The sequence below is a fragment of the Epinephelus moara genome, chromosome 6 (genome assembly GCF_006386435.1).
Source record: "Epinephelus moara isolate mb chromosome 6, YSFRI_EMoa_1.0, whole genome shotgun sequence".
Classification (NCBI taxonomy): domain Eukaryota; kingdom Metazoa; phylum Chordata; class Actinopteri; order Perciformes; family Serranidae; genus Epinephelus; species Epinephelus moara.
In genome coordinates, this window is record NC_065511.1 from 20,008,345 (window position 1) to 20,035,835 (window position 27,491).

Here is a 27,491-nt window from a genome sequence, read left to right on the forward strand (position 1 = left end):
ACAGTAGACCTAGTTTCAGCTGGCGAGCTTTCAGCACACCTTCGGCGAAGCCTTTTGGCACGAAACTGTCACTGCGCCAAGCTGGATCTGTCGACACCTCCCCCTGCTGCGCCGCCACACCCATCTCAGCGCACCTGGGTCTGCCAAACTACCAAACTGAGCTCGCCTCGGGTTGCGCTGCTCGAAACTAGCTCTGCGCGGGGTTCGCCACCCTGCGCCACCATGCGCTGCGCCGGGAAACTAGAGCCCTAATTGTTAACAGATTACAGATACTGGTACTATTATGTAGCTGGTGCATTAATTTAGAGCAGTGAGCAGACAGTTTCAGTGGAACTACTTAGTAGGTATCCATTATCAGTTTTTAACGGACACCCTGCAGCCAATCAGTATCGAGTATTCACCCAGACGATGGTATAAATAGCGGTAATTCTTTGACAATTACCGTCCTGTTGTCTTTGCAGATTTTTGGGCCTGTAAAGCCACAACACCTGTGACCTCTGGCTAAGGTTAGCTACATAAACATGAACATGAATTAGCCCCAGCTGTGAGTCTTTGGCTATGGGTAGCAGAAGACTAACCTATTAGCAACATTTTCTGCCCTTTTCTGAAACACTTTACTGACATAAACCTGTGTTTTATTTCGTTTTTTGTCAAACTCTCCTTTAGACTCTCTATTTGATAAGTTAGTCTTCCATTTTTTGGGTTGCTTTGCAGTGTACTGTAGGCAGTTTTGCCACTGCTGGAATAGCAGCATTCTCTGCAGGATTCTCCGACACTGAATCAGGTTTTCATCATCTAAAGGGACGTACACATGCACGATTTGCATTTTTAGGATGGCCAATAGGAGCACCCTCTCTCTGAAATGACTTGTGGTTGCTCCCGTCATGGCCCAGACTTTCTAAAGCCTAAAAAACAGCCAAGAGGAGTTGCAGAAGTGTAGTTTTCTATCGGACCACTTGAATTATTGTATGCTCAAAGTTTATTGCGGGATTTTTGCACAATGACGCCGTAAAAGAAAAAAAGAAAAAGAAAGAAAGACGGGAAAAACAGCCTACCCTTGCTTTAAGGACTGCCTTACGAGATACTATAATACAGTATATCACTAAAGTGGTAAAGTAGTCATTGACAAACACTGTTGTACGGCAAATAATGGTTAACTGAATTTTGCTGTGTGTTATCTAGCCACATTTTTTACATCATCACATTTATATTGTTACCTCAATAGCACAGAATCAAGCCCCTCTGTGTGAACTAAAAGGCTCTACACCTGTGGTACACACTACCAGGTGTTTTACTTTAATTAGACTGATTAGGTCTCTTTTCAGGACTATGTGTGTGTGTGTGTGTGTGTGTGTGGGGGGGGGGGATTTTCGCATTGGTGCACTGAGTTTGATGACCTTACATAATTCCCAGCACGGTTCAACTAAACTTGCACCTGAGCAGAGGTCTAATTAAGCAGAATAACTGACAGCTGTGAGGGTGTGCAGAACCTTGAAAGTACGAGGCAGACCAAAGCTACTACAAGTGGGGTTTTATATGGAAGATATTTTACAGGAGGGTTTAAAAATAATTAGTTTTTAAAAAATAGCGTCGCCACAATTATCCTAACAGACACATTAATAACAAAATCCTCCTTGGAAAAATAAAATTTTGTCCTGGTACAGACCTCCTAGAATAATGACTCTGTCCTTGCTGTCCAGAGCTCCCAGTAGAACTCCATTAAATTAATTCAGTATTACCTCTGATTGGTTCACTGCCCAATAATGGAGACGCTGGTAATGATTATTCACATCTCGATGATTCCATTAGACCGCTCTGGGTCTGTGTCGACGTGCATGTGTGTGTCAGCAACAAAACAGTCCAGACACACACACACACACACACACACACACACACCCACACCCACACACACACACACACACATGCGCACACAGCTTTATCTCCATATCCCCCCTCACCTCCTCCCTCTAATTCTCCTGGTCTCTCATTCTTTCACAGACCTGTACACCAAATCCACACTGTTGCATATACTGTTATTATGACAGACATAATATGCAGTATTTTCGCTGCATGTCATAAAGTGTTAATACAGATAAATTTAAACTTTTCGTGGCTCTTTACCTTTGGGAAAACAAGAATAAACAAAAGCACAATAGATCCTGCGTATTCATGTCTGTTTTTGTTTACAAGTAGAAAATGAAAACAGCAGGAACAAAGCCAAAGTGGAGTAAGTGAAGCCAACATTTGCTTTCTACTTCCCCCCTGCTGATCGCTAATTAAATAATATCCATTTTGATAAAGTGACAGCTTGATAATTAAGCTTGTTATTGTGCACGAGGCAGCGGCTACATCCAGAAATCCAGCCAAACTCCTGCTTAAACGAAGGTATCTAGCTTAAAAGACTGTCAATAACTGCCATCTCAGCTTTTGACTTTTTTGGTTTGGTCAAGCTAGGTTTAAATGCACATATTTATATGTATTATGCAAATTATGTATTCATTTATCAAATTGATTTTAATATGATATTAATAGAAGATGGGCAGATAGAGATACATTTCATTTTATGTGAATTACAGATAGTAAAGTTGATTGTTATAAACAAATTAGTTGAAATTAAGAAAAATGGAAATATACATTCAGTTTGTAGATGCTGCATTTTTCAGTTGTTTTACCTCAAGATTACCTAAACTCATAGTTAGGCATGTAACAATCCATTTAACTGGATTAGTGAATTGATTCAGTGATCAATGATCCAATACTAATGCATAGTGAAAACATAGATACATATCATAATCTTTAAAATACACCTTCATTTTGAGATGCCCGTGGCACATCTGTGTCACTATTTCCGTCCAAGCGCCCATCCGTTCTTAACATTCAACAAATGCTAACAGGCTTGCACTAGGCAGATTGTGGTAAGCAGCCAAGACGATGAGGATATTTTCTCTCCTCTTGGGAATAAATCAGCAATGTGGAAATATTTGGGATTTCGTAGAAAAGACGGGTCAACTTTAAGATGTTCATCAAAAAACGTACAAATATTTAGGTAACTTTTTTTGATGAACATCTTAAATTTGATGTAAACACTGCAGATATTGTGAAGCAAGAGCAACAAAGAATTCACCTTTTCTGTAAACTAAATTACTTTTCCGTCTCCTGTGTTTTTCATTTATCTGCTGGTTTCACAGCCTCACATTGAAAGACAGAAACAGTCTAAATAGCACTGTTAAAATCTGCTCTAAGATGACAGGAGTGACACAATGGGACTTGACCGTTTTTTGAAATCAACAAATACTGCAGAAAACTGCAACTATTTTAGCTTCATCTGGACATGTTCTTGCAAGCAAATTTTCTCTGTTGCCGTCAGGGCGTCGTTACGCTTTAACTGCTTGTAAAACTAACCGGTATTCAACATGTTTTATTCCCTCTGCAATTCATCTTTTAAATTCTCTGTATATTTTTGTTTTTATTGTTTTATTTTCATCTCTTTTATTGATAGTCTATTCACTTTTTATTACTTATAGATTCCTTTATTCTTCTGAACTCCTTGGCATATTTTTTCATTCAGTTTTTTATTTCAGCCTTTACGCCTATGCTAGCGTCAATCATTTTCAATGAGAGCCCCGTGACATGGGCGACCTGGTCATCGGCCACGCGTCTTGGGCGACCAAAGCGACCGGATTGGTCTGGAGGGGAGTTAAAACTCGTTTAACTTTATGGTTCTGACGCGGTTCGGCGACAACCAATCGGAATGCTGACGTGCTTCGATGAAGGGGGTCCCAGAGAACAAGCCATGTAACTTTGGTTCCTACAGCACACTTGTTCCGACAATGGATATGGAGAAGTTTATTACTTGCGTTCGTGCCCACTCAGTTCTTTATAATGTGTCGCTGTTTGGTTACAGAGACCAAAATAAAAAGAATGATGCTTGGGACCGCGTCACGGAGGTAGTTGGTTGGTCTGGTGAGTTTTAAAGTGTATAATGTTAGTAACAGAGGAGAGATTTGCAGGCTAACGTTACGACATAGCATGCAAGTCTTCCTTGCTTGGTTTGAATGGGATGACATATGTTTTCTGTTTTCATTGACCAAACATAACTTTCTGTAGGCCAACTATGAGCTTTTTGACTGGACAACAGCAAGCAGCACTACACTGCTTTCAAGCCAGTAGTCCGCTTTGTGGCTCCTTTAAATTGACAAGCACGATCGAACGTTCAATGATGAGCGACTAGAGCGACCAAAGCTGCCACAAATATTTTTGACAGTTGTGCTTCTTGGGCGTCCGCAACAGACTTTGCCTTTGAACGTACAGTAAGTGTCAGATGCCTGCTCACCAGCTTTGGCCAGCTTTTTTCTGCAAAAACTGAACTACTATTCTAAAAGAGTGATGAACATCACAGCTGCTATTTCAAATTTAATTTGCAAAGACATGATGCTTTACAGTGCTGTCAGGAACAACACTTTTGTGAGTTACTGCTTGTTCTAGAGCCCAAAAATGCAATCCTATTGAGACAGTGCTTTTGTGAAACTTGCAGAGTCTGTACAAGCAAGTTGAAGATGGGATTGAATTAGAGTTAATGAGCACAGAACAAGTCATTGTCACTACAGATGGGTGGACATCATGTACAACAGAAGCCCAAGTAACTGTGACTTGTCATCATATTAACACCGACTGGCAAATGAAGAATTATGATCTGGAGATCTCAGGGCTCGGAACTGAATAAAATTGAAATAGTATAATGGCAGACTTGATATAATATCGTATTGTGATTTAACTTGGGATTTACAGCATTGGTACATTTTTTATGTAGTATATACTGTAGGTTCTGTTGCAATGGTTTCTTTGGGTAAAATATACAGCCTAAGGGAATCAACGCAACATTGGCCAAACTGAAAAAATATAAAACCTTTTTGTTTAACCTTACTGCTCCTGTAGACACTGCTCTCTGCCTCTAGGGCAGTGCAAATGGATAGATGAACGAATTTGTCATTCTACAGCACCACGCCACATTCAGTATGTATAAGCAAGTCAACACATTTCCATGTTAGCTGGAGCGCTTTTAATCTTTACTATGTGGCTTGGATAATAAGTCGTCCTTGTATTTGTAAGTCTAAGTGTTTTTCGACACTCAACGTTGTTTGTTCACATGAAAAATTAGTCCGCATAAAAAGAGCATTTTCAGAAGCAGTTCCTCAGCAAAATAACGACGTAGATAACCTCTTTTAGAGTCACACATATTAGGATGGTCTGACGTAAGGCATTAGAGAAAAGAGTCAAATGTTTTAAACACAAGAAAAATAATAAAAAATGTACTGACGTTACAGAAATATGCCTTTATAGGGCAACGAGTCTCATTTCTGTGAGCCTGCAGGGCCATGGCACCTCAGTGATAATGGATGTAGCGCTCATTTGTATTCTCCACACATACAGACAGAAGAGGACAATTTATAAACATAGTCTCACACACACACACACACACACACACACACACACACATACACACACACACACACACAGAGCTGGGTTTGTATAACCCAATACTTCCACTCGATACTAAAAAAAAAAGAGCAAGAAATCACAGCATGTCGGACAGATTGGAAAATAGTTGCCCCTCTGCGTTCTACTTTGTGATGTTGGGATTTTATCAATATGCCCCAACACACACTTCACCTCTGTGTCTTCCTATAATGTCAATTTTTGGGGAAATGTTGCCTTACCATTGGTCCAGCTGGACCGATGTCGCCTCTCTCTCCCTTATCCCCGGCAGCACCCTGTAAAACAAAGAAAGTCATTACATCTCAGCTGGACCAGTGGTCACACCGATAGCTACCAAAGGACTGGAAAAACCAACATCAGTTATCTTAATAAGATGCTGGGCCACCACACGGCCCCCAGAACAGCTTCAGCGTGCTTTGGACAAGATATTTCAAGTGTTTGGAAGTTTATTTGAAGCATTCGAAAACATTTGTCAGGTTATAGACGCAGGTGGTTGACAGCTCATTACTAAGTCTGTGTCTAATTGCACATTTTTTGTGACCTTACTGGAGTCAAGCGTGCGAAATGGCAAACAGCACATTTTTTGTGTCTACGTTTCCATCATAAATTATTGTAGCAACAATGATGGCAATTACAGAAATATTCATCCTTGTGCCAGTTTCATTTCTTTCGACATTTTATCACAAACATATTCCATCTAAACAGTAGAGTCACAGTTGTTCTTTGAGAGGGAGAGGTAGCTAAAATGTGCTTACAGTAATTTAATGTTAAAATTATCGGGTAATTGTGGAAATTTCCAAGATGTGGCTTTGCGCTACTGAAAATATAACAATAAACTGCCTTTTCAGTAACACACACACTCAAGCAAAGTCTTACCGGGGGCCCCTGAATGGAGAGACCACTGGGTCCCTGAGGACCAGGCGGTCCTGAGGGTCCAGTTGGGCCGATTTCTCCCATTGGTCCCTGAGGTCCCTGTGAAAACAACACAATGGAGAAATACTTTAAGTGCTAAGAAGGATGGAAATGTGAACATCTTCAATCCCATGACCACTGATCAAAACTCCCCTCCATATGAAGAACATGTGATGTGATCAAAAACTCAGTGCCTCGTCAGCTCATTAATATCACATATTCATGAAATGTATTTTAACTACTGTACAAATTCCTAAATTATAGCGATGTGGAACCACAGTAGCAAATAAAATTACATGTAAGCTATATTTACTTTCCGGAAAGATAAAAATATCAAATCTAAACACATTTGATGTAGAAATATTCCAGGTATTAGCTATAAGGTTCTTATTATAACTAACAAAAATTTAAATAATGCATATTTGCCTCCTATATAGGACAATGTTATACTTTTATCCGGAAAGATAATGGACGTACACTCATTTCCTCGAGTTCTGCACCTACTCCACACACACAATGTCCATCAAGTTAAAACTACAAACTCTGGTACACTACACACCTGCTACCATTGGCTGCTTCCTTAATAAGATCTACAACAGGAAACAGATTTAGACACTTGTCCATCCATCTATAATCAGGTTGCGCCGGTGTGAAGGCTCATTTGATCCATGCGTATGAGCTGCTGACAGGGTCTCTGCAGTGGGAGTCAGAGAAGAGGAATTCCTCTAAACCACCGCTGATTCGCAGCGTTCGTAGCTTGTTGGCTCAGCAGCAGCAGTAGCCAAAGTAATCTTCACTCTGGCTGTATTTATTGTTTTACCGCTCAACCATACAGTTGCTGGCTTCATGTCTTTCTTATCCTTGCAATCAAAAGAAATGTTGGATCAGACATAAATGAATGGAGTGAGGGGAAAAAATAAACAGAGGACTGAAATGTGTCATGTCATGTTTAACTAAACGATAAATATCACTTAAACAAGGCGCCAAACTACTTGAGGAGATGAATCGATTTACAGATGACTGAAATTAAATTTACTTAAAGGTTTATTTGAATAACTGCACAAGTTATTTTCCCATTTATCAGCACTTATAAAGTAACAAGTAGCAGCCAGATTGATTAGTCAGAATAAAAAAGGATGAATTCACGGAGGGGGTGGTGTCATACAACAGAATAATCCGACTATTCAAATAAACTTGGCTGTAGCTATAGAGGTACAAATGCTGCTGAGCTAAGACGAGTGTGATCTGGCAGGCATGTATTAATATATAAGTGTGCGCTGCAGGGTCTGTGTGTGCCAGCAGGAAAATCTGACTCCAAAACTAACACAATTACGCCCATCCAACATAACACATATGGCCTGTGTGGGGAAGAAAAGCCTCGCATAAGTTTGATCCTGTCTTTGTTTCAGTCTTTGGGATGTGCTAGGCTTATAGTTCTGGGTGGGCCCCTTCATGTGCTGCACTCGATGCACTGTCACTACGTCAAAGTGGGACATATGGTTGACATAAAAAAAGCTTAGTTTCATGAGTGACAGCCCTGTGCGTCTGAGCAGTGGTGGCAGGACCCCTGCTGCTTCAAAACATCTTTTTTTTTTTTTTAATCTAAGATTGAATTACAAACATGGGAACTGAGACACTTCCAACAGCATCGGGCCTTGTACTGACTGCCACAGCTGGATGCATTGTAAGAGTTTGGAACAGATTGCCATAGCAAAACTGTAGCAGATGCAAACTCTACAGTAAATCATTCATTAATCGTCCAAGACAGGATTTGCTGGAAATGTGTCTATTTAAGACAGGATAGTAACAGTGGTGATAAGAGTCCGCCTAAAGTCTGAGGCCAAGAAGGAGGATGAGGTAGCCTGGAAAACTGATATAGGCTTTTCCAAAGTGACCACTTGAATCAGCCAAAGGGTGCTTCACATCCAGTCTGGAGGATGGAGTGGGCCGCTGTTGAAAAGGCTCTTTGTTTGTGAGTCGAGTGCCTTCTTCCTTTTATCGTCTAATCGGGATGGGGCTGTTCGGTCCCTTGAGGTAAAGGTTTGGACCAGCATGTTCAGATTATGAGTAACATAGTGAGACTTTTTGCTACTCTTGTGGCCTCTCCAGTATTTTCATTGAGGAACAAGGCGAGGTATACTTGACCCTGCCGTTTTTGCCTTACGTCATGTAAAATCGGACTGAACTCTGAAACGTGACATCAAGACGAGACCCGTCAATGTCCAGCATGTTTGAGAAATCCACTCTGACCAGTCTGTCACTGTTGGGGTGCTGCGTCTTCCTCAGTTGGGAACATTACCATATGAAAGATGCAAGATCGACACTCTTTGAGACTAATTATGTGCTGAAAGTTTTGCAGAAGAATAAATGGTCTCTGAAATTAAGTGCATTTTACTAACCGTCACTCCTGGCTCTCCTCTGTCTCCTCTGGCTCCCCTTATGCCTGGACCGCCCTGAAACACAGGCCAAACACACTCTGTAAAAACAGCCGAGTCAGTGTTTGCAAGTTGTGCAAAGAGAGTAATGGCTAAGAAACACGCCTCTGCAAAAAGCCTCTGACTCCCCTTCAAACATTAAAATTGGACTTCATTTAAAAAAGAAAAAAATCTAATAAAAGTGGAACTGTGCGGGTCTTTAATATGAACGGATTATGAATTTGATGGACACAGGCCAGTGCTGATCTGTGCTGTAAACTGCCCCTCTGAGTTCTGCACTTTATCACGCTGCATCTGTAAGAAAGTCTGGAACTGTAAACCTCAGGATGACCCCTCGAGCCACGAGGTTTATTCGTGGACAGTCTACACACATCTGCTAATCATTGGCTCATTTGGGATACATCCTCTTCCTGTGTTTGCTCAAACAGGCCTCCCCTGGGAACGAGGGGGCGACTAGGTAGTTCCTATAGAATTAGCCAAAGGGGGCAAGAAGGGTGTTTGCGAGAAGGGCGAGGAATATAAGAGAAGACACACAGATGTGGTTAAAGCAAGTAGCAATGGAGTAATCATATGCTTGTTTGTACCAGATTCTAATCTACATTGTCATATTAGACCATGTCATTTTATTTTTTACCATTCAGGAGTCATTAGCATTTCCCCATCAGCATCCATCAACAGTGGAGTGATGTGAGGAAAGTATCGCTTAATGACCAGCACAGACAGGAAGGACTGTATGAACTACATATGGTATGAACAAATTGAAATAAGGTGGTCTTTGAAAGGGCAGAACCTATCCTTTAAAGATATACTATGCAGGATTTAAAAAAAAAAAAAAACAATGTGTAGACTCATACAAAAATAATCCCTCTCAATCATCACTAATGACCTACTAGAAAGGTGTGGCTGCGTGTTTATCTGCAGAGACTCTGCTTCTTATTTTGCTGTGTTTGGGACATTTCTGTTTGGGCACAGATATGCAGGTGAAGTTGGGACTTTATAAAAAGGTAGTGACCAGCAGACGTGGGAGTAAGTCACACATGTGCAAGTCATAAGCAAGTCTCAAGTCATTACCTTCAAGTCTCAAGCAAGTCCTAAGTTACTGTGGTGAAAACCAAGCAAGTCGAGTCCTTGTTATTAATCAAGTGAGTTGAGTCAAGTCATTGGTCAGGTCAAGCAAGTTACAAATCAAGTCATACTCACAAACTCATGAGGATAATCTTACTATATAATAACTAAAACTCTGTCTGTGGGTGTTTCTGTCTGTGTCTCTGTTCCATGTTTTTCTCCTCACTGACTTGGTCAAACAATGTGAAATTTGGCACAGTGGTAGAGGGTCATGGGAGGATGCGAATGAAGCAATATTACATCAATTGGCCAAAGGGGGGCGCTATAACAACCGACTGAAATTGCAAACTTTGAATGGGCATATCTCATGCCCCATATGTCGTAGAGACATGAAACTTTGCACAGAGATGCCTCTCCTCATGAGGAACAAATTTGCCTCAAGAACCCATAACTTCTGGTTATATAGATTTTCCGCCATTTTGAATTTTTTGAAAAACACTTAAAATCGATCTCTTCCTAGGAAGTTTGACCGATCTGCATGAAACTCGGTGAAAATAATCTAGGGACCAATATCTAAAGTTCCCTCTTGGCAAAAGTTGGAAAACTTACTAAAACTGAGCTTCTATAAGGCAATGAATATTGTGGAGGGCGTGGCTCATCACATAAAGGTGTATAACATCTCAAGGGTTTCACCGATCACCACGCAACTTTGTAGGCATATGACCACACATGATCTGAGGGGACCACACCATTATTGACCCCATCAAACAAAATGAGAACTAATTTCTTATCTAGGCCTAACCGCCATATCGATTTTTACTAAACTTGGTAGATATGTAGAACAGGACGCCTCAAGGTGACTGGAGGAATTCAACTCTAATTGGCAACTGGGTGGCGCTATAACAACAGAAAAATGCTTAAAAATGGCTAAAATGTGACCGATCGCTGTGGCTCTCCCGGTGGCCGAATGTTTGTTTTTTTGGTATGACTAAGTCATGGTATGGTATGCTGTACATAATCACGGAAACTGTCAGTGTGTCATTCTGTCAGTCAGTCATTCTGTCTGTCCCACGTTTTTCTACTCGCTGACGTGGTCAATCTATGTGAAACTGCACATAGGCATTGAGGATTGGCATAGGCAGAAGGTGACAAAGCTACCAATGGGTATGGACTAGTATAACATAAACTGCACCCAGTGGTCGAATGTACCTAAACAGGTTTACACAGGTACTGTAAGTACAAATCTGAGTCTTTTCTTCTCATGCAGCCGTCTAACTCTACTCCACTATATTTACCTGATAGCTTTAATAACTAGTTACTTTACAGATTAAGATTTTGCACTTGAAATTTATGAAAATGCACAAGTACAGCTGGAACTATGAGTCAATTATTGAACTGACATTTTTTTTGTGCTTCTTTTGCTTTTTATTATTTAATATTTTTTATATTGAGGTTTAAACTGTTAAACATTATGAAGATGTCACTTTGGGCTCTGGGGAAGTGTGATGCTGTCTCTCACTATTTCCAGAATGTTTACAAACCAAACAATCAATTGCTTAATGGAGAAAATAATCAGCAGATTAACCCAGAATGAAAATATTACATTAAAAAGTCAAGTTCTTTAAAGTCTTCTGTCTCAAGTCAAAGTCAAGTCTCATGTCATGAAAACCAAGTCAAAGTCGAGTCGAGTCTGTCATCTATGTTAGTCAAGCAAGTCTCAAGTGCTTGAATTTGCGACTTGAGTTGGACTCAAGTCGAGTCCCCCACCTCTGGTGACCAGGCAGCTGGCAGCCAAGAGGAAGCTACAAAAATAGCGGACACAGCACCAAAAAAACGCAAATAAAGTGAAGCAAAATGCCAGGTGGAGTGAATCTGGGGTGTCATTTTCACTAGTGATACTGTTAACAAACAGAAGCTGACAATGCCTGCATAGCATACCTTTAAATTCTCCTTTTGGCAGCAAAGAGACAAAATTGAACATTAGGTCAGGAATGGAAGTAGAGTACTTTTGATTCAAAAGCAATGATTTTACAATTGCAAATTCACGTTAGGACAAAAATATGTGTCATTCAGAATGATTGACTTCGTTCTTCAATTCAGCAATTTGTCCCCGCACGTTGTTTTGAATAGATTTTTGCAGTGATGATTTGTCGGAGGTCATGCAAACCTGCAGAGAAACTGAAATTAGCTTCCAACAGTAGCAATACAAATAATAAGTGTTTGGATTTTTCATGGGCCTTTAATGGTGATAGAAAAAAAAAACACACCGCTATTATCATTTAACTGAGCAATTTGATGCCAAAGGCGAATTTACATTTTTTAAACAACACTTGGATCTGGAACAGCATGGGCACAATTCAATTTCAACAAACGGAGATGGCAGGCAGCGCAAGTCTTGTTTTCCCTTAATGTCAGATTGATTGCTGAGTGATGTTTGGTATTGAGCTGAGTCTGTGCCAAATCAGGCGGCACAGATTGCAATTCAGTCGGGGCAATCAATATTATTTCAAACATGACTCAGAGATTTACAGAACTGAAGAGGCCTGCTGCTGTGCGAGACGGGAAAAGACATGCAATTGACAGTGAACACAAACACAGAAATTACTCTCAGGAAGGAAAAACTGTGTTTTGGATGGTGATAGTGTAGAGTGTTCTGCTGCAGCCGTGCTTCAGATTGCCAAAATACTGTCGTGTCCACATAGACAAGAGTACATTCTGAGATCTAATAATCTCTATGATCAGATGCTGACTACTGCCGTTTCTTAATCCTTTTTAATAATGCTTTGCCTTCCAGTTGTCTTTTCATGGCAGCATTCTGTGTGTTTAGACAGTGCATCAGGTATTCCCATAGATCCAGGTATTTATTTGGCTTTCTTCACACTCCTTGGTTCGGAGTGAGCGAAGTCTCAGCAGCACAACAACAAATTCTGTACACATCCATTGTTTACACAGAAAGCCTCTGTTTTCACAGCCTGTTAGGATTCTGAAAGTTTTCCTGCCTGTACGAAGCTTGTCTTCCACAGGGGATACAATACATTTATTGTGTTAACAACCATTATATTGTGTTAACAAGGGGAATGGCACTGGCGTTTCATCCTTACTCAAAACCCCACCGACTATAGGGTGCAATTTTCGCACAAAAGTGGCTATGATTTCCCCATTAAACCATTCATCTACGCCCGTATGCTGCAGTTAAAATGTGATTTAAGGAGCCCATTCAATGCCGGCGAGAGAAACTGACACAGACAGAGAGACAGACACAGGCAGAGAGAGAGAGGCATAAAGTGGTAAAAAAAAAAAAAAAGAGAAGAAAAGAAAAGAGAGGAAGAAAAAAGCCTCAGGCGTGTGGATGAAGTGGAGGTAAAAAAGAAAACAGAGAAAAGAAGAAACAGAAAGACAATGAAGAGTTGAAAGCTTTACAGGACTGCTATTGATCTGGTTTGGGGAAAGAGCGAAAGAGAATAAGAGAAAAGAGATGGAGGCAACAGAATTCAATAAAGGAGGAGAAATATGAACAAAAACACAGAAAATAAGTCTTAAATAAAGATAGGAGCATGAGAATAAATTCCATAACAGTGTCTTCAAATTAAGCTCAACCAAAGGTAGTTTAAATGCAATTCTTGAGCCATCTAGCAACTTATGTTGTACAAGAAATAAGTTTCTGGGCAAAAAGACGTAGGAAACTAGAAAGGAGGGCTGTGGCCTGTGGATATAACCCTACCGAAGACTAAGTGGATCTGGCTCGTCGGACAGGGATGAAAATTAGGGGGATTGTAATCAGCTGTGATAAATGGAATCGCAACATAATTACTTTCTCAAACTATATCAGTGTTGACCCACACCCCTCTAATGCCCTCACTACCCGAGGGTAGAGACAGATACGAAGAGAACTGAAGGAGGGGGAGAAAATGAGAGAAAACAAAAGAGATGCAGAGATTGGGGGGGGGGAGAAGAGAGAGGTGAATGAGAAATGCAGAGTGGGAGCTAGAAAGAGAGAGAGAGAAAGAGAAAAAGAGGAGAGAATATAGACAAAAGTCTCGGGCTGTAAATGAGCTCATTTACTTGCTCTCATTTCTCAGCCTCTATCAGGTTTTACCTGCTCCTGCGTGAGAGGAATACAGCTCCGTCACGAGCTCATCGCTTCTCTCTCTAACACGCCACCGTGGCAATGAAAACGCCTGAAGATTTGTGGTTCAACATTTCACGGGTTTCATTAAAAGAAACTCGTTATAGGATATAACTTGGTCAGCGGCCAACAGACTAACTGTGTACAGATAATAAAAAAATTGTGTATATACTGATAAATACAGTTAGACATTTATGACACGTGTCTTTGTGGTGGTGGACAGTGTTGGTCAGCTAGATTGGTCACTGCCATTAACTTCGGCATCATCAACTTTCTTTACATTTAGTGAATAAATTGTGCTTTTATGTTCTCTGTTTTTATGTTTGCAGACCTCAAACCCCCCTCGAGGGAGGAAGAATTGAACTGAGCTGGATTTCATTGATTTCTCTCCATCACATTCAATTGTAAATTCAACAACAGCAAATTAACTTTTTTACTGAGCTGTCAGAGTGGCTGCTTTGCTCTAAAATTTACCAGCAGTGTCCACTATTGACAGTACAAACACTTACAGAATAAATACAAACTTTTTAATGAGAGTCTAGACGGTCCAAATGAATAACTGATGTATTCATTCGCCGAATGAGAAGCCCGTTAATGAATGCGCTGGGGTATTTATACCGTAAATAACAGTATATAAACGAGACAAAGCAGAGAAACAAATGCAGAGAGAAGGACGGAGGCATCTATAAACAGTCCTAACAGGTCTGTGAAGAGACACAGACAGACAAAAGACAGAAATAGACCTAGAAAAAAAAATGGTGATTAAACTAAACCGACCACAAGAGTCTGGACAAGTAATTAAATCAAGGAATAAATGATGTAATGAATGAATGTGGCTTCTTACAGGGGGTCCTGAAGGTCCAGGAGGTCCTTTGCTGTCCTGGGAGCATGTGCAGGCATGAGGCATGGAGGGGCACTGCTCCTCAACTCTCTGAAAACACACATAAATACACTGGTTATAAAGTGCTCCCTGTATTCAGGGAAGAGGTGAGCTGCATCATTTAAAAACTTCACCTACGTACACCCGCAGCTCGCCAGCAAGCAAGATAACGATGGTAAAACATGCCCATCATTCGCCAGCTTGTCTCAGGTCTCTGGATCAGGTGTTTGACTCCCAACTGTCTGAGCTGCATGAGGTGTTAAACTCGTGGTACAAAACAAATCAGTGTTTGCTTGGTCCCCATGACTACTGATAAAATATTTTATCATAACAACACGTCAAGAAACTGAACTTCCTTGTATTGACTGATTCATTTAAAGGACCAATGTGTAGAATTGAGTGGCCAGCATTTTCCCTTTCACGGAGTCCGCCATGTTGCACCACCATGTTTCTACAGTAGCCCAGAATGGCAGAGTTTCCCACACTTTAATTTATTTGTGAATTTGTTTAGTCACACTAACAACATATGCAACCATGTAATGATTTTTTTTTTTTTTTTAGAGCTGGACTGTTCATTAGGAGCTCTGTTGGAACAATATACAGTTCCGTTTTTCACTGCACCACACTCACGGAGCGCAGAGCGTACTTTGGGCACAAATGGAGCAGCAGAATACCAGGCAGGGGGTTAACGTTTGCTGTCACTTTCCTCTGCTGCAGCTACGCCTTTCATCCATTGATCTAATCAGCTTTGACTGGATTGACGAAACAGTTATTTGCCCCACAACTCAGAACTAAGCAAACTGCTGCTGAGGGAACAAATAAAACTCATGAAGAGTTCTGTCTGCACTGTGTTCACATCACTGACACACAAAAACCTCAGAATTTATAGAGGGGACACAAAACAAACAAACAAACAAACAAACAAACAAACAAACAAACAAAAACCCAGAAAGTTTACTGATATGGCCCCCATTGTCAGCTACTGCCACACATAGATTCTAATTCTGTGGGAAACACCGTATAGACAAACTAAGCATTAGCTCTAGATATGTTTTTTTATGTTTTTATGTTACCTCATGGAAGGAAGGGGTGAAGGGGTGCTTGGGCCTGATCACACAGAAAGTGTTTTAGCAGCTGGAGGCGCCTTTTTCTAATTGTTTTTTTAATGAGAATTAAGCTTTTTGCTCGCAGTTTTTGCATTGCTACGCACCTGGCATTTTTGCTGGAGCACTCTGAACTCCTTGAGCTGAAAAAACTTCAACTCAGAGCAGAAAAATACTAACCTGGAAATCCAGATGCCCCACCCCTAGCAAATTCGAATTTGCACTGCACGGTTATCTGGCCCCGACGAGCAGAGCCCGCTGAATCGCCAATTGGACCAATCAGATCAGTCTATCTGACAGAGGCAGGCTCTGGGCGGGCGTAACATGATGAGAAGAGCGCTGCGCCGTAGGAGTCGAAAAGTAAACAGCCAAGATGGCAGCTGCCGAAGGACCGCGTCCATTCAATTTAGCTTTGGAAGAAACGCTAAGCCAACTACACTTATCTTTTTCCTTGAGAGAGGAACAGAAGACTGCCCTAGAAGCCTTTGTTTCCAGGAAGGACGTTTTTGCTGTTTTGCCGACGGGATACGGCAAAAGCACAATATATCAGTTAGCCCCACTGGTCGGCAAACAAATGGGGCTTACTGCAATGAATACGTCACCTTGTTTTTTGCTCTGATTGGCCATGCTATCCAATTGCGTGCGGCGGCATCTGAAATGCCTCAGTTAGTGCTGCCCCTTGGGTTGGAAGGGTGTATCGGTGAGGGCCAGACTCAAAATTTTTCTAGATTTGACTCTGGATTTCCAGGCTAGAAAACCACCCCATGTCATCTCTTTTTTTTATTTAGCTTCTTCTTTCCATTGTCCAATCAGATGATTTGAGAGGCGGGCCTTCTGTGGTGGTCAAGACAACAAGTTTACAGTTGGTACAATGGAGGAGAAACTGATGGTAGTGTTGCCAGATGCCCAGCGCTGTGTAGCCTGATTCCGGTTGTCAAACTGCGCCCAAATCATGCATAAATATGCCTGGGGTGGCTGCCTGGCAACTATATAAAGGTCTGGCAAGCATGTTTTTTGGTTTTTTCTATTCTATTCTATTTTTAAAAAACTCACATTTTGCAACCTGAAAAACGCTTTCTGTGTGATTGGGGCCTGATTCAGTTGGTTGCAGCTGCTACACACTGCTCCTTAAACGTTAGAATTACACAGAGTAATCGCGTCGGGTTCCATTCCCCTGTCAGGAGTTATTTTTCAACAGTCACCGGCTCACTATACATTATCCCTTACGTATTACACTGGGGCTGTTTCTAATATACTGTGTCCCTCGTGTACGTGGGGTGGACAAAAAACTAGAAAGTGAGGTGGTGCAATCCATTACCATCACTAACCACAGCTAACAATTACCACAAAGGCAAAAGGAAACTTTTCTAACCTTTCTGAATGTCACCAAAAGCGTCATAAAACATTGCTTTAATGGATTCCATCAGACTGCAGAGGTGTACCTAATTAACTGGTAATTCTGTGTGTCTGTTTGTTGTGTGGCTATGCTTTATGCCTGGGGTGCTAATTGATAATTGCTACTCTTAAACAGGCCTGCTCAGACTTGACTTGTATATGTGTATGGAAGACAACATTGGTCATTAGGTGCATTTCTGTCACATAAATGAAATTACCCACCTGACCACAGGCACTATCAGCGGTGGCATTTCTTTGCCAGCGCTAAAAGCTGTTCATACAGATTCCAAGTAATTTGGCTTTATTCTGGTTTCATCATTCTGGTTTCATCATAACTTAATTTGATTGTAACCACAATTATCACTCTAATTATCTAGGGCTGCCATATTCAAAGCCCTTAACTACTGCACACTAGGAGAGGCAGTAAAACCATGTGTGTGAGCATGTGTGTGTGTGAGACAGAGTACATGCATGTGTTCGTTTCTTACCAGTGCTGGCAGCTCGCAACATTTATCTCTACTGGCCCAGGATGTGCTGCAGATGATGTCAAACATCTGGAGCTGGAACTGTAAACACACACACATTATGCATGAGAACACACACACACACACACACACACACACACACAAACCAATTACAACATTATCAGTTAACAGATTTCAAAATGCAGATGTGAAACAGAGGCAACATAAGAAATGGAATATTAACCATGGTATTCAGTAACAATGTAGTTTTCTGGTGTTTCTGTCTCGATAAGAAACAAGAACACAGACAGTTTGTTTACAAGCTCTAATGACGGACTGAAAGAGCGCTGGGAGATACATGAAGTCTGGCTGAGAGCTTACACAAACAGAATGAATGTTCGGGAGGCTCCACGAGTCTCAAACTATAGAGCAGGCTATAAATTAGGTCATGAGCTTGTATCTGATTCAAAGTTTATCATCATGACTGAAGAAACGGCTCACTGACATAAAGCCTTCTGTTTTTATTTCTTTTTATTAGAGCAGTTTCTAGTATCTACATTTCGAAACCATACAGAAACCCGATGTTTCACGACCCCAACCTTCAACGAAGATCTATATCAAACTTAATACACATATATATCAAAGACAACCTAAACTATGGAAAACTCCCACTTAGGCGTAATGACTGTGGGACTGTTTTATCTAGAAAGTTAAATATACACAGACATGAACACACAATTGCAGACTTGGATGAGATCCTGTTGGTTGGTGGCTTGTTTTTCTCTCCGCTACTGTTTCAGTCACACAATTATAATCTTCCTTACTTTATTTCAAGATGTGGCTTGTACATGGACACATTGTTCCTGGTTTGGTTTCATCTCCACCTACGTACAGATAGGGCCCTGCTAGGTCTTAGTTAAGAAAGGTGCAGAAGTCCCAAGTTTAAAAGCACATAAAGTTTACAAAAGCACATCCAGACAATAAAAAACTGGAACACAACCATCACTGAGGTGACGTTTTGAGCTTCACACTCTTCATCAGTCAAAGCACAATGCAGGGACACCATTGTACTTTGTCCGATGAAGAGCATGAAGCTCAAAACACTACCTAAGTGGTAAGTTTATTAAATATTTATGGGAGTATAGTCTAGTGTGTGGACTGTTTTTTGTCCCAAGTGTAAAAGCAGCTGGTGGACTCTAGTGGACCTCTAACCATCGTATCCAGAGTCCAGGACAAGCTCAACAAAGGCTCATTCCTCTACTCATCCAGATCATCAGCCCTCCTTAAATCATACCATCTCTTTGGGGTCTAATCGCCAAAGACTTTCCATATTTTCATTCTTATGTGCACATGTTAATAAATATTCTGTTAAGTATAAAAAACAAGTCTCTCCTGACTGAAATGTTTTTAGTTCCTGAAAAGTAAAAGCCTGTCCTGCAGCCTGTGTGAAGCAGTGGTGATTATAGTCTTTATACAGCCTGGTCTCAGTGGCCCTTGGTGTCAGATATGGACACACAATGCATCCTTTACCATTTGTATGAGATGCACTGTGCTTTCAGCTAACATGGAGGAAGATAGGTTCAACAAGCACAGGACTTTGACCCAGGAGACTGCTGTTCAAAGTCAAAGTTGAGTTATTTTGACATGTGAGTCATTAGTCATGTGGGTCAACTGACTTGACTTTGGTCAGCCACAATCTTTTCCTAACCCTAACCAAGTGGTTTTGTTGCCTTAACCTAACTGCTGACTCTGCATGTCAAGATACAGTGCAAAAGGGCTTCTGCCCAAAAGCTAAAATATGTCAAGTAGGGATAAGCTCACAGTATGTTCTATTATAGCACCAGAGGGGGAATAGACCCTTTTACTAAATTGTATGATGCGTTTTGGTTGGCAGAGCTTAGCTGGAGGCAAAACAATTCTCCACAGACTAGCTAGCAAGTTCGGTTGGCTTGTTTTCGACAATGGAGGAAGATGATGCAAGCGGTGCATTCAGAAATACTCATTCCAAGTGCCGGAGCACAAACTGGACCGTTCATAAATGTGGAGCACTGTAGCAATGTACTGTTCGGTTATCCAGAGCACACTCTTTGAGTGGCAGAGCGCTCTCTCTGCACTCTGTCTGGAGAGATGGAGTTGCAGAGTGCCAAGCGGAGTGAATGTGTGATTAACTTAACTGTTTGTTAATTTATATAGAAATATAACGCTCTGTTTCTTCAACCAACAGGGCTCTTATTTTAGTGTAGAGCATCAGACTGAATTTACGAATGCGCCATGTCAGGTCACTCACTCTCGGGGACCACGAAAACTTGAAAAAGGAAACACTGACCAATGCGACCAGGCTGGCTGACCTGTATGCTCTTACTCAGTGGATGGATGATCTGAGAGACCAGATTGCCAAAGGTGGGATGGCCGACTTTGTGGTTGATTACTATGCCAATCTTACAAAGGAGGACCGATGAGGTGGACATGATAACCCTTAACAAAATGTCAATCATCCCTACAACAGTAAATACTTTTTCCCTAACCTGATATGAAGTGCGCGCTGCACGTGTGAGCATTTTTGATGATTGCGTCCGTCCAGTCCTTTTGTCTTATCACATTAAACCATAGTTGTCTTTGTGTGTGTTGACGGGCAGTGGCAGCTGGTATGCAATAAAATTTAAGTTTTGAGCCATGACTCCTTCTATTCTGGCCCCCAATAACACAACAAGACAACATTTTAAGACTCCTATGTAGCCAACAACCCTGTGGTGGTGAGTCGTGTTTTGCCTCCAGCTAATAAAATGACATCATGATGTTGTTCCTAAAATAGTCTATAGAATCACTTCGTCGCAGTTGAATGCTTCTGCCAATCAGTCAAGTTGCAGTTCATGTTCATGTCTGTCCAGACTCATATAATATATGAAGTGAAGACTTTGAAGATATTCAATTGAAGATATTAAGTGTATTTTTTGGCTGAATGTGGATACTTCAACACACATCCTTAACCTGGCAGCACAGCATATCTGTACAATCACCACAGTTTCAAGGTGGATGCCAGAGATCAGTGTCACCAATTCATTATCTGGCCAAACGTCTCCCCTCTCTGTTCCTGAGGTATGGTGTTGAATAATGGCCAGAAAAGTGTTTATGCAGGACATGACACATGGTGTCACAGTGATCTTGATCTCTGACCACCAAATTCTAATCAGTTCATCCTTGAGTCCGAGCAGAGTTTTGTGTTAGAAATTCCTTCCAGATAACAGTCTCTAGATAACAAGAAATGTCGCTCGTTGTAGAACTTAAAACAAAGTACTTCACCAACTAAAGACGTCACTTCTGGCCAACTGAAAGTACAGGAAAATAGAATAAACCGACACCAGGTAAAGCTACCATCATAATATTATTTTCAGACAGATTACTTTACGCAAAGACCTTTCCAAATATGACTGACACAACATATTCTTAAATCAATAACCATTACTGGCCTGTAAAGGACAATGGGGTGACAAGTGAAGAAAATGTCATATTTTCCTTCATAAAAACTTATTCACGCAACATTTTCCTGCTGATACTTTCCTTTGGAGCAGCTACAAAGTATAAATTTACTAATAGCAGTGCTCAGTATTCCCAGAAGCGCGGGATATCTCACCTTCTCCCCCTGCCTGTGTGTGCCAAAAGGTTTTTTGAGTGCCTGTTCTACTTAGTGGGTAGAGCATAGCTAACAAAGTAAAGCACTTTGTACATTTCCACTTGCAATAAATAAAATAAACTCCCCCTGAGTGACTCACTAAAATGTTTTTGGATATTAATGGTTGCCATTTTATGGGCCATTACGGTTGACATACACACCTTGCTGACATATCATTGCAATCAATGCACAAGGGACAATTATACCAGCCAGATTTGATTTAAGCAGACTTTAATTTATTTTCTCTTTAAAGGTGGTTTACATCATACAGACCTGCTGTCGGAGGAAATACTAAAAACAAGCTTTTTATTTTAATGTGAAAACAGATTGTGAAATACAATCTGGCATGTTAAACTAACTTAAAGATTTCCTGATTACGCCGACCCTCCCATTTTTACTTCCTTGATAACCTTCCTGTCTGGAGGACATCACATTTCCATGACCAGCTGTATGAATCACCCTCTACTCAAAGTGCACTTCACAATGATGCAGACAAAACTTCATACTGACCGGAGCGGAGTTGTCCCGTCTGCCTCTGGACCGAACCATCCTTCCAAGGATCTCCACACCATCAGTGGTAATGTTGCCAGCAGCACTGACGGATTTCTCCCCAACCACAGAACAATCTAACACCACCTTCACAGACGTCTTGCTGATGGTTACATGGAGCTGTAATAGGAGAGAGAATAAGGTGCATGAGATTGGAGCAGTTCACAAACTCAGGTTCCCAAACCTGTTGATCAGATAAGATGTGGAAATGTCTTTACTTCTGTTTTTGACCCAAATATCTTAAGAGTATAAAAAAAATTTTTAGCAAATATTTTGTCTCAATAGTAAATCCTCCTTTAGTCTGTGTTACCCATTCAGTGTTGGGCAGTAGTTCTAGTAACCTCCCATTTATTGTCATCCCGTACTGATCTGAAACCTCACAATCAGTCACATACTGGAGTTATTTTCATAATGATAACGAATACATGTCATCAAGCAGCAAGCTACCTTGGAAGAAGGAAACACTTGCATGATAAGAACACTGTTTCAGGTACTGAGAAACAATGTGAAGCTTCTGGATATACACCCCACCAAATATGAGCACTCTGCAGCCATGAAGGATGGCTGTAGACTGGAAAAAAATGGATTGTATTTGTGGACAGCAGGCTACAAGTGACAAGGAACTAATGAAGCTTGTGGCTGGATATGTGCCAGATGAAATGTTGCCTATCTCCACGATTGATTTTCTGTCTTTCAGACAGATTATTGGTACTGTAAAATCCAGGTCACAGGCGACAGAAGACCCCTAGGTCAGAAATCCTTTGCAAGCTGTCTAACCTTAGCTGCGCTTACTGGAGATCACCCTAACATTCAGAGAGAGAGGCACACATGAGAAGTCTGAATTTGGAGGAAAAATGACGTGATTAGCAATTTTGTGGTGGGTAATGGAAAAGTAATATAATGAGTAATGTAACGAATTGAATACAAGTCATGTAATATTGAGTATCTGGTCATACCAAGCCCTGATGTGATACTTATATTTTTCTAGATAATACAGCTGCACAATACATACTTCAATTACAGTTACTTAAGTTACTTAAATCAGTCCATTGTATAGGCTATACCCTATGCTTGACAACTGAATAGCTCTGCAATGCATTAAGAAAAAAGAATCCCAGCAGCCATGTCTGTCTGTCGCGTGGTGAAACACAGTGTGCCTTCGATGACAGCATGTGCCCTAACCTCAGTATTTAACATCAATAAACAGTCTCATATTGCATTTTGCTCTTCTTTATGGTGTGTGTTTGTGGTGTTTTGCCGCAGGCTGGGCTCAGCCCCTGCTCTTATAAACACAGGGGAGCTCAGTGAAGAGAAGGAGAGACAGACAGCTGAGAGTTGACAACAGTTGCACTTGTGCTGCTGTGCATGAAAGCTTCAGGAGTAAAAACACCAGCCAATGTAAAAGAAATGGTCAGATCAGGATATATATAGATCAATATAGCTGATTCCAATCGGCTCAAAAATGCTTTCATCAGCCCTGATACCAGTCACTGAGATTGGATTGGGACATCCCTTGTAATAACATTACATTTGAAAAGAGTAATGAGTAATAAATCACATTTTTTTGAGTAACAAGCCCAACACTGCCCATCAGTATTGTCCTAAATACATACTCAGACATAAACACTGACAACTGAATAGCAAGAGTCAATAAAACGTTGTGTATGTAACAATAGTTTCAGTGCAGCATTTTCACCGGTCTTTTATCTGTGAGTACAAACCTCTTGTCTGCACCAACAACAACAGACCTTTATCTTCACTGACTAATCCCAGTGACAATGGGTTGCTTTGCTTGCGTGGGATTTTTAGAAACGCAGGTTAAAAGCATCTAAGCTCACAAATTGGCCCGTCCAGTCAGAGTGCCTCTGAGCTCAAACTGCCTCCTTAGAGGAAACCACTGCCAGAGCCGTGAACTGTGAAATTCAACTGGTCACATGGTTAATGAGCAGAGAGGGCTGTATCCTGGTGACAGATAGTTATAAAATACACTATTAGCATCCGCATGTTCCACCATAATGAGAGGTTTTCTATCACTCTTTCACACCCTCAATAAAAATACACATGCACTGTTAAATTATAGGAACACGGATGCAAGTGTGCAGCACATACACATTCACACACACAGTAACAAGGTTCAGCTAATGTGGAGTTAGACAAAGTTCATATTCAAGTGTCAGGGCCCATTTCTTGGCTGACGTTTGGACGGCTGCTTTATAATGAATTTCTGTTCTCATCCTCCATTCTGCACACTCCACTGGGCATGATGTGTGTGTGTTGTACTTGTGTGATATAAAAGATCATGAAAATCCTCTAAGGTGCAGGCATTTTGCCTGTATTTTGTGGCATTTCGCGGCTGAAGTTAAGCTCTGAGGCACTGTAAGGTATATAAATATATGTTTCTCAGGGTGTGTGTCACTCTCCTTCAGGCTATCAGTTTCTTCCATTATTTTCAGTACAGAGGAAGTTTACTCCTGAAAATTGACTATTTGAACCAGTCTCCTGTTCTTACACTTCAGTGATATGAAATCTGAAAAACCTGCAGAAGGCTTTGAAAAAGATTCTGTTTATTCTTAAGCAACTGTTTTGGGGGTTATTCTATATTCTCCTGGGTTAGCGTAATATGCCTAATAATCTATTGGCTAACATTTCAGTACGTGGAGGTCAAATGTACTCCCTTATGAAAAGTTAAACTGCATATAAAAACATCACATAAAAATAATTTACCACCATAATTTCACATATAGACATTTATAGGTTGTGAACATGATACAAGCAGTCTCTGTGTTTATGAATTTGGCAAATGTTTCCAGTCAAATTTCCTTTCCTTTTTTCTGTACAATATAAAAATCAACATCTAGGATTAAGTTTTACTCGGGTGCCCACAAGCTCACATCACAGAGCAGGCGCCCCATGTGCAAAAGGCTGCATCCTTGCCGTAGTGGGCTGGATTTGAACCCACGGCCATTTGCTGCATGTCATCCCCCCTCTCTCTCCCTTTCATGCTATTTCTGTCCTATCAAATACGAGCAAAAGACGCCCCAAAAATATCTAAAAATATATAGCTACATATATATCTCAGTTAACACTATGGGATTTTATTGTTGTAATAGCTACATAGTTACAAATGCCTGGTATTACAGTTGCAAGTACAGATGTCGGCACCACATTACCATGCCACAATAATGTGAACCTGATAAAAACAAACAGTAATGATAATACATAATTTAACTCAAGCAAGTATAATATATATATATATATATACTACATAAATATATATATATATATATATATATATAAGTAAAATTATAAGTAAAATTAATGTAGGACCAGTGTTCTTAAAGGAACAGTTCACCCTCAAAATCAAAAACACATGTTTTTCCTCTTACCTGTAGTGCTATTTATCAGTCTAGATTGTTTTGGTGTGAGTTGCAGAGTGTTGGAGATATCAGTCATCGAGATGTCTGCCTTCTCTGGAACATAAAGTAGCTAGATAGCGCTTGGCTAGTGGTGCTCAAAGCGCCAAAAAAAATACCTCAACATGACCCGGTTACTCAAGATAATCCACAGACCTTGTTATGAGCAGTTTCATGTAGGAACTATTTTCTGTCCATTGAATTACACCCGCCAAACTGTATCATCACGCATAAGAGAGCACGAATCTAGCTCACCTAGCACCACTAAACTAGCTAATGTTACAGCTCAGCTGAGAAGGACGCCATTAATGTTTCCATCCAGCATTGCCACATACACAAGCCTGTCGTCCATGACTAGATACACGCTTCCTGTGGATCTTCAGTAACCTGGTCATGATTTCGGGAAAGAGACACTGCTGTAGAGTTTTTCAAATGTATTATTTTGGTGCTTTGAGCACCACAAGCCGAGTGCCATTTAGTTCCATTATACTGGAGAGAAGGCAGACATCTCTACAGCTGATATCTCCAACACTCTGCAACTCACACCAGAACAATCTAGACTGATAAACAGCACTACAGGTGAGAGGAAAATGTATTTTTGATTTGGGGATGAAGTGCCCTTTTGAGCTTTACATGCTGAAAGTTTTTGATGTGTAAAAGTTGAGCAAACCCAAAGAGTGTCAAAACCTTCCGTACAATAGTTCTTCAGGGTAAAATTCAACTTCGTCCGCTTATTTATGTTGGTCAACCATAGTATACTCATGATCACAGCCATTATGAGGGTATCTGAGGTCCGTAAATGGTGCTTATTTAGTGTAGAATTACATTTCAACTTTGAAAGGGCTTCTGACATTTGCCTAATCACGAATGTATACGTTTAAAGCTAATTTCAATGTTACAAACATGTTTTATTGTTGTTTTTGTTAATCTGATCATTAGATAACCTCAAACTGACAGGAGACCAACATCAAATTTGAGACTTGGGATCGGTTTTACAGGCCAGAATTCATGACAAACAAACAGACAAACAAAAAAGCCCTGACCACAAAAAATGAAGATAAAGCATAAAGAATATCAGTAGCATAATGTTTTTCCCTCTGTGCTGCTGCTGACAGGTCAGACGGCTGGCTGGAAACTACAGGATCCATCCACAGCTAATACTACTGCCAGCACAAGATGAATTAGCCTCTCCGACATACAGTCTTGTATTTTCTAATAGTATTGCTGTCTTACACATCAGCAGTATCTTTCTGTAATATAAAGCACCTCGTTTGTTTGCGTCTCTCCGTCAACAGATGGTTTATTTTGTTTCTTTATCAGAATTATCCTTCCCTATCATTTCTCAGACAAATTACTTTATTTTCTAAACCACTGACAGAGCCACGTTATCTGTGTCATGTTGTGCGTATGACTTTGTACTAATCTTGCAAATTGAATAACGACTCTGTTGTACTTTGATAGCGAGAACCCAGAAAAACACTGAGTTATCAACTTAACATTCTCCTTACTGAATGTAAATGTCAAAACAGGGACAAATCAACAGGGAGAGAAAAAAACATGAAGTGTTATTGATGCAACATTTTAGACAGTTTGGACATTCCTAAATAGTTTTATGCTCTGGGCGTATTTATCGCTCAATGTAGAATAACTTAATGTCATGAAATAATATAAACTATTGTTTTTAAAGCATATTTTCTGGCAGATTCTTAGAGATGAATGAGTTTTCACCACAGTAAGGATCACCATCTTGACAATGAAATATGAAAGACAAAGTTTCTCCCCAGGTTCATCCTCGTCTTCTCTCTCTTTAAGACATGAGGCGCAGAATCAGTACATTCACTTTCCTTTACCTCTTGGTAACTTAACACAAAATGAAGAAGTGTTTCTGATACAATGACGGGACTGGAAAATTGGCGCAGAGACAAACACATTCACACACTTAAATTGTTATGGCAGTTTTCAAACATGCTGTGTGAGATAATG

At 40.6% G+C, this 27,491-nt stretch overlaps 1 protein-coding gene across 1 annotated transcript in view; it reads right to left on the minus strand.

The window, feature by feature from the left end:
* Positions 1–27,491, minus strand: part of col14a1a (collagen, type XIV, alpha 1a) — a 171,401-nt gene that overhangs the window by 16,016 nt on the left and 127,894 nt on the right. The window contains exons 34-40 of the mRNA XM_050046615.1: positions 22,057–22,215; positions 17,901–17,978; positions 14,879–14,965; positions 8,808–8,861; positions 6,373–6,468; positions 5,718–5,771; positions 4,925–4,991 (exon numbers count right to left, since the gene is read on the minus strand). Coding sequence (XP_049902572.1) covers positions 4,925–4,991; positions 5,718–5,771; positions 6,373–6,468; positions 8,808–8,861; positions 14,879–14,965; positions 17,901–17,978; positions 22,057–22,215 — 595 coding nt within the window. The remainder of the gene's footprint in view (positions 1–4,924; positions 4,992–5,717; positions 5,772–6,372; positions 6,469–8,807; positions 8,862–14,878; positions 14,966–17,900; positions 17,979–22,056; positions 22,216–27,491) is intronic.